Source organism: Borostomias antarcticus (assembly GCF_949987555.1).
Source record: "Borostomias antarcticus genome assembly, chromosome: 22".
Classification (NCBI taxonomy): domain Eukaryota; kingdom Metazoa; phylum Chordata; class Actinopteri; order Stomiiformes; family Stomiidae; genus Borostomias; species Borostomias antarcticus.
The window spans coordinates 18,770,560-18,787,927 of record NC_140255.1 but is presented as its reverse complement, the minus strand read 5'-3'; the positions used below and the strand labels follow the sequence as shown (position 1 = coordinate 18,787,927).

The following is a 17,368-nucleotide window of genomic DNA, read 5'->3' as shown; positions in this document are numbered from 1 at the left end:
TCTGTTCTTAGCCGGTAGACAAACATACTCCAGGAGCTTGCTCGATCGCCTTGTTGAGAGGGGTCAGGGAAGAATTTTTACAGCTCACTTATCTGGCCCCCGGGTGATTACTGTTTTTTTGCTTCCCTCTGGAATATGTAGGGTTGGGTCGTATGCCCACCTCCCTTGTTCTCTGTAAAGCGCATTGTGTTGCCTCTGGGTATGAAATGCGCTATACAAATAAAGCTTTAATTGATTGATTGACTGGGCTTTTTGACCCAACGGAGATCCCGTAGAAGTGTGTGCCCTTACTAACAAGCGTTTCTGTTGCTATGCGGGAGATGTTTACGGAAGAGGATCGTGATTCAAAACAAGAACAGGTGAAATGGCAAAAGGAGACAAAAAGAAGAAAGCTGAGAAGCCGATCGTGGAGACGTCCTCGAGTAAATTGTTGGCAAATGACTCCGCCGCGTCTGTCGTATCGGAGCCGCAGATTGTGGAACATGAATCGGATCAGATGACCGCGTCCTTCGTGTCCCAGCCTCCTCTCACCGACACACGGCTGGAGAGAAGCGATGATGAGCTTCATGAGGTCCCGGTTCTTCCCAATATCATTATTCAGAAGTGAGTGAGTTTTGACTGCTTTTACTGTCAGTGCTCCAAACTCCTGGAATGCCCTCCAAAGCACTTTTAAAATGACTTCCCTCCCTTCGTTTGGTCATTTTAGAACTATGGTTTCTGAATTTTGCACATATTTTACTGTAATTGTTTTTAGCTGTATTTCTTGTTCTGTTCTTATTTATTTTAACTTATTTTACTCTATTTTCATGTTGTGCTTTTAGTGTTATTATTGCCTTACCTCTGTTTTATTCATGTTTTATCTTTGTACTATTTTATCTCTTTTACTCGTCGTCACTGTAAATGAGGGCAACCTCAGTGTCCTTCGAGTTTAAATAAAGGTTATTGAATTGAATTGAGTGCAATAATGAAGTGCCGTTTTTTTTTTTATTAATTGAAAACCAGTGTGTGTTGATAAAACGTAACTTGACTAACTTGCTCCAGGTACGAGGGAGAGAAGTACAGAGAGCAGTTCCATGGTGAAGGGGTCGCATGTTTTCAGGGAGGACATGTCTACAAGGTACATAACTGCATGACTGACATGTAGCACTGTGAACAACATCAATCCTACAATCAACATGGCGTAAACTCTTTCCCAGGGTATGTTTTCAGAGGGTGTTATGCATGGTCGTGGAGTGTACACATGGGCAGATGGAGTCAAATACGAGGTAATGTTTTGGTCTCCATCACAATCAGCCTTTCCCCCTGCCTTTGGTGAACCTCACATCACAATCTGAGCTGCGCTCCATCCTCTGACAGGGGGAGTTTGTGTCCAACGTGCCCTTGGGTCACGGCACCTACTCCTGGCTGGACGGGAGCTGCTACGAGGGGGAAGTCTTCAATGGCGTGCGCCACGGGCCGGGCACCTACAGGTGCGCCAACGGCGCTGTGGTGTACAGAGGCCAATGGGATCACGGCAAGAGACATGGGAAGGTAGCTGTCTCACGCAGTTCACTACCCATGATGAATCGGTCATGTGAACATTAGGGTTCTGGAAGGTAGTACTTGTGTATTCTTTGTTGTTGTTGTGTCATGGGTCATAGACCGTGTGTGTGTCTGTGTGTTTACCCAGGGCACCATATACTACAACCAGGAGATGTCTTCCTGGTATGAGGGAGACTGGGTCACCAGCCACAGAGAGGGATGGGGAGTTAGATGGTAATCAGCCTTCATCATAGGGTTTTCTTGTAAGATAATAACAACATTTCTTTTCACCTTCATCCTCTGCCAGTGCATGACGTATAGATGTTTGGTAGAGGCTTGTGCAGGGTATTTCCTTTCTTCTGCATCTTTCTTGTATGAGGTACATGCGTGTGTGTGTGTGTGTGTTGTCTGTGTCCGTAGCTACCCATCCGGTAACACATACGAGGGCCAGTGGAAGAACAACGTGAGACACGGAGAGGGCAAGATGAGATGGCTGCAGCTGGGACAGCAGTACAGTGGCACCTGGGAGAAGGGTGTCCAGGTGAGACACACCTGCGTACCGCTCCTCTTCAGGTTCATGACTCAGAATCACAAGAATCAGGATTATCAATCAAGTCATTGTTACTGCCTCTCTCTCTCTCTCTCTCTCTCTCTCTCTCCTCTTTCTCTCTCTCTCTCTCTCTCAGCATGGCCAGGGGACACACACCTGGTTCCTGAAGCGCGTGCCCGGCTCCCAGTACCCTCTGAGGAACGAGTACCGGGGGCAGTTTGTTCAGGGCCTGCGTCACGGAGAGGGCAGCTTCTACTACGCCAGCGGGGCTCTTTACAAAGGACAGTGGCAGGGCGACAAGAAACACGGACAGGTGACGTTCAAATCAAACGCGCCCCAAAGTGAAGTGATATCTACAAATTGAAGTGATGCTGAACTTAATAGGTGACATATAGAATTGATGAAGAGCTCCTGTGCGTCACACAGGGGAAGTTCATATTCAAGAACGGGCGGGTGTTTGAGGGGGAGTTTCTGGACGATCACATGGCAGAGTTCCCTGCCTTCTGCCTGGACGGGTCAAAGACACCCGACCTCAGTGGGATTAGAACACACACTCCTCGTCCAGAAGACGGTAGGATCAAGTCTCTCCAAAAAATCTAGGCGAAGCAAACACCCCTAAATACAATTCAACGGTCACCAAATCCCCAAGTGGTCATACTGTATATTGTATTTGACTATGTACTGTACTATTGCGTTCTGTTAGTCCCATGTGTGCTGATTGTGTTGTAGTGGACTCTCCCAGAAGGCTCTCAGGGCCAAGGTGGGGTGGCGATGGCAACGATGGCGTCTCAGCCCTGATGGGGCCTGACATAGCGCTGGACATCAGCACCCTGCTGGAGAAGCTTCCGGAAAACCACAGAGGCCTAGAGCTCAAACAGGTCAGCCATATGGTCAGGGATAAATCCTTCACATTCGTGAGTACACATGTTAACAGTACGTGAGTTTAACTGACCTGAAGGTTGCGTCTATCTCGACCGCCCCCCTCGCTCCTCCTCCAGGTCGAGTTTGCCGTGCTGCGTCACATCGCGGAGCTGCGGTCTGTCTACAGCTTCTACAGCAGCCTGGGCCACGCCCCCTCACCCGACAACACCTTCCTGCTGTCCCGCCTCCAGCTGTGGCGCCTGCTCAAGGACTGCAGCGTCTACCCGCACGCCATCACCCTCGCACAGTTTGACCGCTGCGTCGCCGGTGGTGAGGCCCGCCGATGGTGGGGTTGGAGTCAGACCTTCTGTTAGGTCTACCATACTGTTAGGACTGCTAGTAGGCCTACTGCTAGGTCAGCTAAAGACCCTGGTCCAGACCGACGGCTACATTGCTGGTGGTCAAGCCCGTTGATAGTGAGTGTGACCCACTGATAGTGTTACTACTGCTAGGCCCACTGTTAGCTGTACTGATAAGGCTAGTGCTGGTGCTACCACTAGCACTGTGGAGTCAAACCAACCTGCTTCATTGCTGGGTGTGAGGGTCACTTACCGAGTATCTGGGGGCAACTGTGGCTCAGGAGGTAGAGCGGGTCGTCCAATGACCGCAGGGTCGGCGGTTCGAATCCCGGCTCCTCCTGTCCACGAAATGTGCAAGACACTAAACCCCAATGAGCAGGCTAGCACCTTGCATGACAGCTGGCCGCCATTGGTGTGTGAACGTGTGTGTGTGAATGGGTGAACGAGAGGCCATTGTGAAGCGCTTTGGATAAAAGCGCTATATAAGTGGAGTCCGTTTACCATTCGCCATCTCTGTGTAGAGGGTGGGTGTGAATCATTTGATCAAGAGCTGTCGTTCCTGCACTCACCAATACCGGGAGATCTCAAAGCAGCGTTGCCGAGTTGTTGAGGAGGGTGTTCTACTGCACAGAGCTTCTCTCAGCTATGGTAAATTTCATGGTAAATGGACGGCACTTATATAGCGCTTTTCCACCTTAGCGGCACTCAAAGCGCTTTACAATGGCCTCTCATTCACACACACATGGCGGCAGCTGCCATGCAAGGTGCTAACCTGCTCATTGGGAGCAATTTGGGGTTAGGTGTCTTGCTCAAGGACACTTCGACATGTGGACAGTCGGAGCTGAGATTCGAACCGCTGACCCTTCGATCACTGAACGACCCGCTCTACCAACTGAGCTACAGCCGCCCTTGAGCTCTCTCTGCATTGTCGTCTGTGTTCCAGAGGGCGTTCCTCCAGAGGAGATCCACTCCCCCTTCTCCACCATGCTCTTCAGGACGTTCCTCAGCTGTGTGGTGATCCTGGCCTACCACACCTACCGCCAGGACATAGAGTAAAGACAAACCTCTCTAGAAGCGCTACCTACAAGCAGCGTTCTTCTTATGTGTCTGTGTGGGGAAACCCTTTCAGCCTTTAGGAAAAATTTTTTGGTTGCAGGTAGAACCAAAGAACACCCCGTTGACACGTTTTGTTTCTCAGAGTGCATTTAGCAGGCCGGTGAATCGGTGTTGGTGAACAGGTGTTCAGGGGACCCTCACAGCGTTAGGCTGAAGCACCGAATGTCTCCCTTCCTGTCGCAGGGCCTCCGGACCCACCCCGGTTCTGGTCGCCTGCTTCTCCAAGCTGATGAGTGAGAACATCATCCCCAATGCAAAGACTGTGAAAGGTGTGCACATACGCACACACATACTTTTTACACACATACATTTGAGGCGGTGGCGCCAAGACTCGGGAACGCTCTTCCCCAGGCCCTGAGAGAGCCATCCACTGAACTCATGTTCAAAAAACTTCTTAAGACACACATGTTCAGGCAGGCCTTCGGCCATCTATAACGCCTTGCTGCTCGCAATGTTGTTTTTTTTCTGTTCTGTGTCGTTTTAATTTTGTCTCGTGTTGCATTGCCATTTTAATTTATTACTGTAAAGCACTCTGTGCATCCGTGCTGTGAAGAGCGCTATATAAATAAAGCTTACTTACTTACTTACTTACTCACTCACATGTACGCACACATACATATGACAAATAACCCACTTGAGCACACAGACACATTTATTCAGGGGTAGGATCAGTATGTATACATTCTCCCCCCATCTTTCTCTCTGTAAAGCGCATTGTGTTGCCTTTGTGTATGAAATGTGCTATATACATAAAGTTTGATTTGTTTTGATTCACTCTTAGGCCTCCTGTTCAGCCACCCAGTGCGAGCGGTGGTGGGCGTGAACTACATAGAGAGGTGCTGGGAGATCTACCAGGCCTTCTGCAGGGTCAGCCACGCCCCCGCAGCAGACCACGCCCCCGCAGCAGACCACACCCCCGCAGCAGACAACGCCCCCGCAGCAGACCACGCCCCCGCAGCGGACAACGCCCCCACAGCAGACCACACCATGACCATCAGACACTTCATATGGATGTTCAAGGTACTAAATGTGAATAATAAACGAGAACAAGCTCAAGGCAAAGGAGCCATATATATATAGATGTTTGTTCATCATTTTATAAGGATAGATATGTATGAAGGAATCGAGGAGAGTACTGAGACTCAACCAAATTTATCAGACCTCTGTTTGAGCCGGGATCAAGAGGTAACCTGGTTGCCTGTGCTTCCGTCAGGACCTGGGTCTGTTTGACCCCGAGCTGACCCCCAGGAGGCTGCTGGAGATCATCTCAGCTGAGAACCCTGCAGCCTACAGCCAGGCCACCTGCAACCTGGACCTGGAGGTCAGATACACACTTCAATCATTACTTATATTTATTCAACGGCACACACATCTCTGCCCATTTAAATGTAATGCTCCACCCAAACCATAAGGCTAACACCAGAGCCGTCCATGTTTAAAGCTTTGGGACGAAGAACCTCTCTGATTGTCCAGTCTAGTTCTCTTCCAACTTCTTACTAAAGATAATCATACGTCTGACTCATCATTGAGAGACCACGACGTTGGGGAATCCTCTATTGCAGATGACGTTCTTGGAGTTCTTCGAGGCGCTGCTGGGCTGTGTCGAGGTGAAAGGTCGCCAGGCTGGGGAGGGTGGGACGGAAAGCGAGGCCGAAACCGGTCCCCCGTCCGACGACGCCAGGAGGGTCACCCACGGGAAGGAGGCCAGAGAGAGCCCCCTACAGGCCCCACAGAGACCTTCACCTCTGGTCAGATCTCCTTCTGCACCCTGATGATTTCTCTTTTCTTCTTTCTTTCTGTTATTGTGTTAACACAGTGTAATTGTGCGTGTGCATCTTCCAGTCCATCAACCGCCCAACCAATAAATTAATCCACAGGCAATACATGAACCAATATATTATTCCTGTTGTGAAAGTTTCAGACCAATGTGTTTTTCCAGACTGGAGCTACAGTCAAGTCCTGTAACCACAACATCTCCCCAGCCGTGTCCAGCCCCAAGTCAACTGAGGTGCGTCACAAGCGCCGGCTCGGGCCCGTTAGGAGCCAGCCTCGTCCCAGGGCTGCTCCTACAGGTTGTTTCTCCTCGTTTCCGCAGAAGGAGGTCCAGCGGCCGTCCTCTCCTGAGGAGCAGGAGGCCAGACAGAAACCCGAGGGAGCAGCCAGGCCCAGGTCACAGACCGAAGGTGGGCATTCTTCCTCCTCTCGCTCTGTCGCTCTACCTCACCCAAATCCCCTACCTCAACCATCTATTCTTCTACCTCACCCAAATCCCCTACCTCATCCATCTATTCTTCTACCTCATCCAAATCCCCTACCTCATCCATCTATCCTTCTACCTCATCCATCTATTCTTCTACCTCACCAAAATCCCCTACCTCATCCATCTATCTCACACATGTCCTCGGGTAGGATGAGGCCCCCCTCCCCAACACCACATCAGAGGTCATCTATCCATCTAGTCTAGTGTCTATCTATCCATCTACAGTATCCGTCTTATCAGTCCGTGTCGATCTGTCCATCAGTTGTAACAGCCAGTGTCACATCTCCGATGCCATGTCCTGTCCTCCCCCCAGAGCCGGACGAGGAGGCTGGTGTAGGGGCAGGCGAGGCCGCGGCGCAGGGGGAGCTGGAGGCCTGGATCCAGCGGAGTCACCGGTTCTTCAGCCAGGTCTTCTACCCGGCGTACGACCACAGCCTGCTGCTGGACAGGGAGCTGCGCCAGGACAGGCTGAGACGCGCCGCCTGTGCCCGCATCCAGCTGGCCAAGGCCAAGGAGCAGGCCAGGTAGGCTAACCCCCTTTCCCCTGGACTAGCTGGCCAAGGAGCAGGCCAGGTAGGCTAGCCCCCTTCCCCCTGGACCAGCTGGCCAAGGAGCAGGCCAGGTAGGCTAGCCCCCTTCCCCCTGGACCAGCTGGCCAAGGAGCAGGCCAGGTAGGCTAGCCCCCTTCCCCTTGCGCTAGCAGGTAGGGTCTGTCTGAAGACCTGGGGGGTATTTCTCAAAGCTGGCTAGCTGAGTAAGCCTCACTTTTGCAATGAGTAAAACCTGGAAATGCTTCAAATCTGGAACATGGGCCGAAGTAAAAAATGGCTTTCCGGGTTTTATTTTGTGCACAAGTCAGGCTTACTCAGTTAGCCAGCTTTGAGAAATACCCCCCTGATGGGGATGGGGTTCAGTTGGAGTTTAGTTTGGGGAGCGTCAACAAGTTTGCACGTCTCCACCAGGCTCAGGGAGCAGTGGGAGGCCGAGGAGGAGAGACGGAGGGAGGAAGAGGAGGATGAAGAGGCAGAGAGAGAGGGGCTGGAGGACCCGAGCGCTTCATCTCCGGCGGCCCAGACGCCCGTGGCCTCCACCACCTCCGTAGCCGCCCACAAACCGCCCGCCTCCGCTACTGGGGCCAAGAAAAAGAAGAAATAGACTCGTATAGAGGTGTACTTTAAACTGGTGCAGAGCGGACTTTCAAATCAGGGCTCCTTCTCAACTCCAACATATAATGGGAATACATTTCCCATTATATAGCGTGTATCAACTGTCAGTTTGTAACAGATTTCTATGACGTCAGTGTGCACTTACCCAGACATTCTGGCAATAATAAATACATGTACAATCTACTGGATGTTTTCATTGCTATATGATGTAATAAGAGTTAAAAAGAAAACGTGTATTTGGACAACATTTAGAGTTGGTGTACTTTATTTAATCTGACCTTCCAAACGGCACAATTAGACAATTATTTCTTAAATTTTTATTGAACATTTATTTTTCTCAGCATAAAAACATTTCTTCGAAGGGATAATAACACAGCCATCACACTTATTAGCCATAAAAAAATCTACACGAGCAGTTGCTGATTGTAAAAAGAAAAAGACGATTCAGATATTTTGACTGAAATAATCAAATAAAGAAATGTCTGTTTTCTTATTGACAAAATGGTAACAATCCAAGAGGGAAAAACAAGGAACAAAGTAGAAAAATGGCATGAGAAAATATGCCTAAAAGGTATTACAACTAGATAGAAAATAATTACAGCCGTGACATAAAATAGACTGGGGCGCTACTTACTGTAGTTTCTAATGTTGGACAAGAGGTTGTTTGGGGATGGGTCTTTGTCATTGGAATCAAATAGACTTAAGACACCCCTAAATCAATACAAAAAGACTAACTTTTTTTTAAGAGAGACCAAACATGCTCAAACAATCTATCTCTTCGATAGAGGAGGCGTGAATGACATGAGGTCTTGGGGACAGAGCGACTGCCGTATCCTGTCCCTGGGGTGAGGGCTGAAGAACAGCAGATCCCTCTCCGCTGCCTGAGGAGTTGAGAGAGAGGAGATCTGGTCAGTATGCAATGTAGAAATAAACAAACAAATATGCAAGCAGTTAGGAAGGCATATGTATGTGACTAGCTAACACATCCATGTGAAACGTGAACTGTGTTCGAGCTATATCTGATTGAAAGAGAGAGAGAAACCTGTGGGGTCCCAGGGGTGAACATTTGTGCCAAACATGGGAACGCAGTGGCTGGAGTGAGTGAGAGAGAGAGAGAGAGAGAGAGAGAAGAGAACAGTGACCAGTGAGAACAAACCAGCTGAATAAAAGTGACCAAAAAAATGTGTACTTTTTCTCCCCCCGCCAGTGTTGTTATATCCACCCATGGTTTCCTCAGATCAAACCCCCCCCACCTGTAGGCGTCATCCTGCCCTCACGAGTCGCGCCCCCCCCCTCGGCCACCGGACTCTCCATCTCCACGTCGGGGGCTGCAGGCGACAAAGTCTCCGTGGCGACGGCCCCCCGGGGCGACAGGCTGCACCTCGCCACTGGCTGAAGGTAGCGCTCAAAGTCCAAATCCTGAACACCCTGCTGCACCGTGGGAAAAGACATCGACGGACTTGTTATGCTCTCTGTTGCTATTCGCCAAGGTGTTAGGAGCCAATTCGCAATGATAAACGGGGTACAGAGTCAAAGACCTACGTCAGAGATGGAGGTGTCGGGCGTGACGGTCATGGGAACCTCGGCGTCAAACAGGGAACTAGAGGAAGAACCCGGGAGAGAATGAATGATTCAATCAAGCTGTTCTCATAAGACAACGCTGCCGTAGACATTTCTTTCCTACGGGACAGAGAGATCCTACCTGTCACAGGCACCAGGACTGCGGAGGAGGGCTGGAGGGGACAGCTGGATGGCAGGGGGGGAGGAGGAGGACCTCAGACTGGGCGAGGAGAGAGGAGGGGGCGGGGCAGCGTGAGGGGGGCAAGGGGAGAGGGAGAATCTCAGGGCGGGGCTCCGGGCAGGGGAGGACGGCTCAGGCCCGTGGCTGGGGGGAGACAGGGGGAGGCTGGGGTACAGGCTGGTGGTGAGGGACATGCTGGTGTCGCAGGCCTCCGGCGATGGCGCTCTCCCCTGGCGCGCAGGGGTGGAAGGGGCAGAGCGGACGGGCACGGCGAGGGGATCTGGTCCGTCGGGGTCCTCTGCATCTTCCCAAACGCGCCCAGGCTCTGGTGGGTTGGTGCTGACCCCATCTTGCTCGGAGACCGTCTCCGACTGGCTGTCCCGGTCCACCTGAGCCTCTGTGACCGGCGAGAGGTAGAGAGGGACGCTGGACTGGGGGGTGCAGGCCTGGGACCGGGGGGGCGGGGTCGGCTGGGGGGTGCAGGCCAAGGAGAACCTGAGGCCGGCGGGGGTGAGGCGGCTGGGTGTGCGTGCGAGGAGGGGCAGGGCTCGGGGGGAGGCTGCGTTGGAGCGCCGTGTCCTGGCGGGGGTGGAGAGACTGGAGCCCGGGCCGGGGGAGGGCAGTGGCAGCACACGGGACGACCTCCTCACCGGACCTGGCAGGACAACAAAAACAACAACAATGTAGCAAGTCGGCAAATATCTTCCCGATGAGCCTCAACGCAAAACAATCTCCTTCCATCGAGGACATGGGCGGATTCAGGCCCTCTCACCAGGGAATTTCGCTGGACTCTCCACCCGGAAGAACCCTCCATTGAACACCACCGTGTCCGCCGCCTGGCTCTGGGCCCGCTCAGGGTCCTGGCCCTGGGGGTCCTGAGGGGCTGGGTCTTCCGCTGCGCTGCCCGTGGCCTGGGCCGCCTTCTCGGCCTCGGCAGCCTGCTGCTTGGCCTTCATGGCGGCTTTGATGGCCGCCAGGCGGGACTTGGCCGCAGCGTTTGTCCCCGGGCCGCCGCCGGGCTTCGATGCTGCCGCCACCGCCGCCGGCTTCTGGTGCAGGAGAAGACGGGGGAGACGTTATGGAAGAGAGAGAAAGATGTGCACACGCACACACAATGTATAGACATCTTCCTCTCCTGTTTGACTAGAGTCTTCCAGCAGATTCCATTCCATAGATACTCATTCAGCACAGTAGGTGTGGGGGAATAATGGATTCTACAAAAAAATGTTGATGCATTAAGATGCAGAGACAATCGTTTCCTAATCGATAATGGTTTTATAATCGCATCTTTGCCCTGTGAATGGGAATTGAATGGTGAGGTGCCTAGAGATGCCCCGCCCCTTCAGCACAGCCCCCCAGGACTCAGTCCCTCACCTTGACCCCCTTCCTCTGGCGGGGCGGGGGCTTCACTTGTTCCTCCTGCCAGCCTCGAGTTTCCGCCTCTCTCAGAGCCGCGAACTTCCTGTTGACGTCCTCGACCTGGGAGAGGAGGAGGAAAGGAGAGAAGGAGATGAAGCAGAGGAGGACAGCAGAGAAGAGGGAGAGAGTGGACTGCAAGTGGATGTGGTCATTTCACTTCACAGGTTTCAGACTCTCCGTCAGTACGGTTCCACTGTCACAGGTCTACCACCTCACCGGGAGCTTCTCTCTCTCTCTCTCTCTGACTGACACACACACACACACACACACAACACACACACACACAACACACACGTGTGCGGCCAGCTGTACGTCTAGCCGCGAGTCAGGACCTGAGGCGAGGAGGAGGACGTTGAACCCACCTGGAAGAAGACCATCTCCCAGAAGCCCTGGAGGTCGGTGCAGGTGGTGATCTTCTCGCCGCGGCCCAGCTCGCAGTCGTCTACCAGGCCGCGGAACTGACCGAACCGCTCCTTCATCAGCAGCCGGGCCTGGCCCACCACCGTGCGCATGCGGTCACGCACTGGACACACACACACAAGTTAGGAAAGGTTTCATGTGCGCGTGGGCTGCCTAAACAAATGAATGGCAGAACAGGACGAGAGGAGAGGAGACGACACTCACTCTCTTCCGGGATGGAGGGGTCGTCCACTCTCGGGTCCCACTGCTTGGACAGCCCTGTCAGTCTGTCCGTCTCACTGACCATCGCTGACCTGGGGGAGGGGGCACAGGAACATGGAAACACATCAGTATAACACACAGCACAGCCGTTTTAACATGGGGTGCCACTAAGATATTCTGCATTGAGCCAAGCCTGAACACGGCGATAGGCATGTAACGATTCACTCAACTCACGATGCGATTCACGATGCGGGGTTGACGATGCGATTTTCTCGCGATTTTTTTTACAAGATGAACTTGCAGACAAATTATAACTTGCATGCTGTTTTTGTTTTGTCTGTTAACTTCTCGTCCTTTTCATTTCGGAAAACAGGGAAGCCAAAATGCGTCCACACATCTGACTTGAAACCTGCTCCTCGATTTCGAACTCACTCGATACATGCACGTTTGCCGCTGTCATGTTTCTCGTTCTGTCAGAAATAAGTGACGCTTCACGCAGTGAAGTCAAAAGTAGACCGGCGCCCTCTGCTGTTCAAAAAAGGGCATTGCGATGCCCGTTCAACTGCACCGATTTGAATCACACAAAAAAAGCAGCACCCCCCCAGCCCTCCTCCTCCTCCTCACCTGAAGTAGGCCACGTCGTGCTGGGGCTCCTGGGGGGACAGTGGGGGGGCCATGGAGGGAGGAGAGGGGCGGCATGGGGAGCGCGGGGGGGACGTGGAGGGGGAGGGAGCGCCCGGCCCGGCTTCCGGCTCATCGAGGGGGAAGAGAGGAGCCGGGGGGAGAGGGAAGCTGATGCTGCGTGAGGGATGGAGAAGATGGAGGGTCAGCCCCTAAGACATGTATACCACAGAGAAATGAACGAAGACGGCTGGGCTAGTACACACACACACACACACACACACACACACACACACACACCTGGGTGTGAGAAAGGCATCAGCAGTGCGCGGGGTCAAGGGGGTGGGCTTGAAGGAGGGCAGGCCTACTGGAGCCTGGAACACGAAGTCCCGGGGGGCGAAGGAGGAGGGCATGGCGGGGGCCGGGTCTGGAGGCGGGGCCTGGGTCGGAGGGGCCAGGTCGGGAACAGAGGCCTGGGTCAGAGGGGGGTGTGTGTCGGCCGGGGCCGGGTCCTCCGCCATTTTCTCGTCCTCTCCACTGGGCGTGGGGCTGGGAGGGCAGGCCGTCCTCTCTGCCTCTCCAGACTGGACAAGAGGGGGAAAAACAAGGGTGCTCAATCAGAAAAACACCCAAATCTGGTTGTGGTTATCAAATTAGTTAATCAGGAAAAGCTTATAAGTGGAGTACTTCAGACCTTCTTTACATCAAACAACGACTAGAAGTGATCAGTTGTCCGTAGCCTGTGAAGTACCCGGTGCTCACCTCCTGTGTGTCCATCTCTCTGCCCGAAGGGGGCGCAGCAGACTGCTTTTTGTTTGATCTGGTCCTGGAGGCGCAGGCTTCTAAACAACAAACAAACAACACAATGATTCGCTGGGTTTGGCAGTAGGGCAGGGACTCCCCGTAGAAGCTCAAGATAAAACAAAGCAGACAGGTTATAGGTGGTCCTAAAGGAAGAAGGACAATGAGAAGGGGCCTCGGCCGGTCTAGAAAAGGCCCCAGCTGTCCTGTGTACCTGCGGCAGGCTGGTTCTCCATGGCAGATGCCTCCGCCGCCTGATGAAGTCTAGCTGACCTGGTGCTGGGGGCTCTGGGAAATGGTTCAACTGAAAATACACAAAGGCCTTTAGATGAGACAGCCGTGTTCAGGGGTGCATAGTTGTGGTCAGAGAGTACTGAGAGGGTGATGATGTATGTGTGTGTGTGTGTGTGTGGGGGGGTTACCTATGGCGACCCTGGTCCTGCTGGTAGTGGGGGCTAGGGGGGGCGCTTTGACCGCTGTAGCTCTGCTCCTGGTCGTCCTCGCAACAGCTGGCGCCGCTGCCAAGAAAAGGAGGACAGGGCGGTCAGGACGGGGGATATGAGCAGGACAAACAGCGAATTGGGACTCAACAGTCATGTCGCCCCCCCCGTCAGCGTTCAGCCCTCCTCGTCTGCGGGTCCATAACGCCGGGCGTCAGGTTTTGTCACAACAAACCAGTGTTCTCCAGAGGACTGAGGGTCAGAAGGATGGAAGACCAACCTTTCCTGGCGGCGGCAGCGGCTGCGTCTCTCTCCGTCGGAGGCGGCGGTGCCTGAATCTGGGGAGCAGGAGAGAGAGAGACAGCGTCGGTTTAGTTAAGTCACAGTTACGGAGACAAAGACGACATGTTCTAAGGACACGCGTATCTGGAGGACAGAGAGGACAGTAGTCTTAGGACGGGAGGGAGTAACTCACCTTGTTCTGAACCGGTTGGTACCTCATGGAGCGGGTCACTCTGGTGCTCTGGCCAGCAGCTGTCACTGGTGCCTGATATGAACAACGACAAAGGTTAAACCACGGATCTTCCTCTGGTACAAACCTACTGCTACTACTACTACTCTTGTTCTCTGTAACTATATTGAACAGCACGAGTTACATGAATAAGAATGGAACTTTTCTGTGGGGTAGCTAGAGCCACAATACGCATCTGGGTTCTCACCTTTGTCTTGCTCATGGCAGCTGGGACCTGGAAGACCTGTGGGGGATGATGATACAGGCCCACCTTGAACACCGCTTTCCTCTCCTTCTCCCTCTTGGCTTTCTCCTTCACGAGCTCCTTGGCCTCTTTGTAGCGGGCGAGCATCTTCACCCTCTCCTCTACCGCCGAGCCTGAGAGACAGATAACAGAGTTTGAGGATGACGTTTCAACGAGGAAAAGCTGCTAATTAGATGGTAGTGATTCCGTCCAAATGCATTCGATGCCTCAACAAGCCAACTCACGTTTTACATTCTGCGCCCTTTCCTGAACTGAAGACGGGTTCGCCATGACGGACGCGTCCAGGGTAGAGGACTCCAGCTCGGGAAGCTTGTCCAGCTGCCTGCGGCTGTTCAGGGCGCGGTGGCGGTTCTCCTTCTGCGACTGGGACCGTCTCCTGGACATCTTGACCCGGAGCATGTCCACAGTGCTGTCCCGCTGACGGAGGTGGGCGAAGCGAGACTCCATCCTGGAACATGAGATTGAAGAGCAGAGGTGTTTGTTATTATTGTTAGCTAGGTGGTTTTTCAAACTGGCTGGGGTCTTTCACGCACACACCGATATTACCGTAGCATGCAGCCCCCAGACAATACACAAAATAAAAAATAAATTTAACACCAGCCATCTGTTAGTTTTTCTCCCATAAAGTTAGCTGCTAGGTTGGAAACAAGCCAAGTTACTTAACCCTTTTAACCCTGAAAGTACAGTGACAACATTTCAAATATTAATTGGTTTTTCCCTATAATACTAGAAAGCGCAGTTTCTCAGCTTTCAGCAAGTGTTGGAGTGAGGAATTTTTTAGATTTGTTAGATATTTTTTTAATATTATTAAATGTTTGTTAGATATTTTTAAAATGTTGCCGGTGACGTGGTCGTATTAAAAGGGTTAATCACATTCAAAACAAATATAGGCAAGGCAAGGCAAGTTTATTTATAGAGCACATTTCAGCCACAGGGCAATTCAAGGTGCTTTACATGAGACATTAAAAGCATTAAAACAAAAAGCAAGACATAATAGACATTTAAAACAAAAGGCAGGACAAATTAAAAGCATTAAAACAAAAAGCAAGTCATTATAGACATTTAAACAAAAAGCAGGACAAATAGAATACAGGAATAAGAGTCACTGCAGTATACTGATAAACATAGCTCCTCTTAGAAAGCAGTGGCAAAAAGAAAAGTCTTCAGGCTTGTTAAATATAACACAACTATTTGATAACAAAATAACTGAGGCAACTCTGTAGCAAACATTAACTAAAGCAGCTAGGTGACTATTGTTCTGAAGTGACCATTTGAATCCTGAATGCGGGAAGCTAACTTAGCTAGCTAGAGCTAGCTCTGTCCATTATGGGAAACGTTAGCTAATGATAAGTGCAAAAGTACCTAAGTTACACCATTTGGAGCAGCGTTTACAAAGTTACACAATACTGAATTCTTACCTGAAATGTAGAAACTACTTGGTGATTAATTGAGCCGTTCCTCCTCCACACTATCGACTGACCTCGTCGTCTTGACTCAAAGCAACTAAAAACATGGCGGGTCAGGTTTGAAATGTCTGCCACCACGGAACGTGATTGGCTGCTGGTTGCATTTCCGGGCTCGCGCGTTACGATCATTGGTCAGATTGTGTGTGCGCGCGCGTGTGTGTGCGCATGTGTGTATTAGTGTAGAGGTAGGAGAGAAACAAAAAGATAACAAAAATAATTTCTCTCTATTAGGGATGAAGTTCATATCTATCTGTCTATCTATCTATCTATCTATCTATCTATCTATCTATCTATCTATCTATCTCTATCTATCTATCTATCTATCTATCTATATCTATCTATCTATCTATCTATCTATCTGTTTATCTATCTATCTGTTTATCTATCTATCTATATCTATCTATCTATCTATCTCTATCTATCTCTATCTATCTATATCTATCTATCTATCTATATCTATCTATCTATATCTATATCTATCTATCTATATCTATCTATATCTATCTATCCATCTATCTATATCTATCTTTATCTATATCTATCTCTATCTATCTATCTATCTCTATCTATCTATCTATCTCTATCTATCTATATCTATATCTATCTATATCTATCTATCAATCATTGTGCCTAGAATATGAACAGGGATATCAAGTGTCTCAGAATTACTTAAAGGACTTCTGCTAAAAGTATGACTGGGAGCAAATTAACTCAACACTCAGAGTAGGAGTCCTTCTGTATGACCCACAGTAAAAGCTGTCAGTAAAATCAAGCATCTCTCCCCTATTCTCAGCTATGAGTAGATAGCAGTTAAGTCTTTCGAGCTGATCCTATGTTTTGAACGTGTCTCCCTCTCCCGGTCTTCCTTACTCTTCCACTGTTTTCAGTGACAGTGAACTCGTCATCGCTGAGACGCCCGACCTCTTGAGCTACACAGCTCTAGGCAGCAGCGCAGGGGCCATAGTCAGCCAGAGACAGCCAGCTTCTTTGGGCAGCAGGTGGTTTTACAGTACATGCAATGCATGTACAAGTGAATTTGTTCACTCTGTCCCCTCAGGAGCAATTAAAGCAGTACACACGAGGTTCATAAGATGCTGGGAAGCCCTGCTGTTTACTAATTAGATGCTGATCCTGTAATATCAGGTACCACAGAAGATTCAGGGACAATATACAGTAGTCGACCAATGAAACACAAGAAGGTAAACAAGGAGGAAAATTAGAAGGTCTTAATTTATTTAAAGTTGCTGCTCGTTTACAAACCACAATACTCTAGACATGATGACATCATCATTTCAAAACTATACAAGACAAATCAAAAGAACCTGAAGAAAACATTTAGTTGTGCATGTCTTTAAATTAGCTTTGTGACAAAAACAGGGGATGTAAAAAATAAAAAAAACTGCATATGGACAAATAAAAGTCATAAGAAGAAATGAAACAGCTGACAAACTCAAACAGGACCATGTACAGTATGTACAAAGAAAATGGGAAATTAAGTACATGTACAGTAAAATTCTGATTTTACATTTAATTACAAGACCACAATTACAATTCATTTAGGGTAAATAAAAATCTAAAAAATTACATGATGTGAAAAGCTTTTTTCTTTACAATGCAATTATTGCATTACACTGATGCTGTCATAATACT

At 50.4% G+C, this 17,368-nt stretch overlaps 2 protein-coding genes across 2 annotated transcripts; one reads left to right on the top strand and one right to left on the bottom strand.

The window, feature by feature from the left end:
* Window positions 1-364: 364 nt before the first annotated feature.
* rsph10b (radial spoke head 10 homolog B) lies at window positions 365-7,822 on the top strand (the record flags this gene model as incomplete). Its single annotated transcript, XM_084456169.1, has 17 exons — window positions 365-603; window positions 1,042-1,117; window positions 1,197-1,265; window positions 1,357-1,530; window positions 1,670-1,755; window positions 1,942-2,062; window positions 2,208-2,384; window positions 2,498-2,642; window positions 2,801-2,949; window positions 3,070-3,262; window positions 4,235-4,343; window positions 4,591-4,676; window positions 5,189-5,427; window positions 5,621-5,728; window positions 5,970-6,155; window positions 6,983-7,191; window positions 7,630-7,822. 17 exons carry the CDS (start codon window positions 365-367, stop codon window positions 7,820-7,822), a joined length of 2,559 nt encoding a protein of 852 aa, XP_084312295.1.
* Window positions 7,823-8,595: 773 nt separating this feature from the next.
* dlgap5 (discs, large homolog-associated protein 5) lies at window positions 8,596-14,699 on the bottom strand (the record flags this gene model as incomplete). The annotated part of the gene is made up of 15 exons (XM_084456168.1): window positions 8,596-8,714; window positions 8,876-8,925; window positions 9,087-9,261; window positions 9,376-9,433; window positions 9,749-10,229; window positions 10,347-10,623; window positions 10,949-11,053; window positions 11,356-11,516; window positions 11,618-11,706; window positions 12,239-12,412; window positions 12,536-12,819; window positions 13,251-13,340; window positions 13,952-14,023; window positions 14,196-14,365; window positions 14,477-14,699. The coding sequence occupies 15 exons, from the start codon at window positions 14,697-14,699 to the stop codon at window positions 8,604-8,606; spliced, it is 2,520 nt and encodes an 839-aa protein (XP_084312294.1). The 3' UTR covers window positions 8,596-8,603.
* Window positions 14,700-17,368: the final 2,669 nt, after the last annotated feature.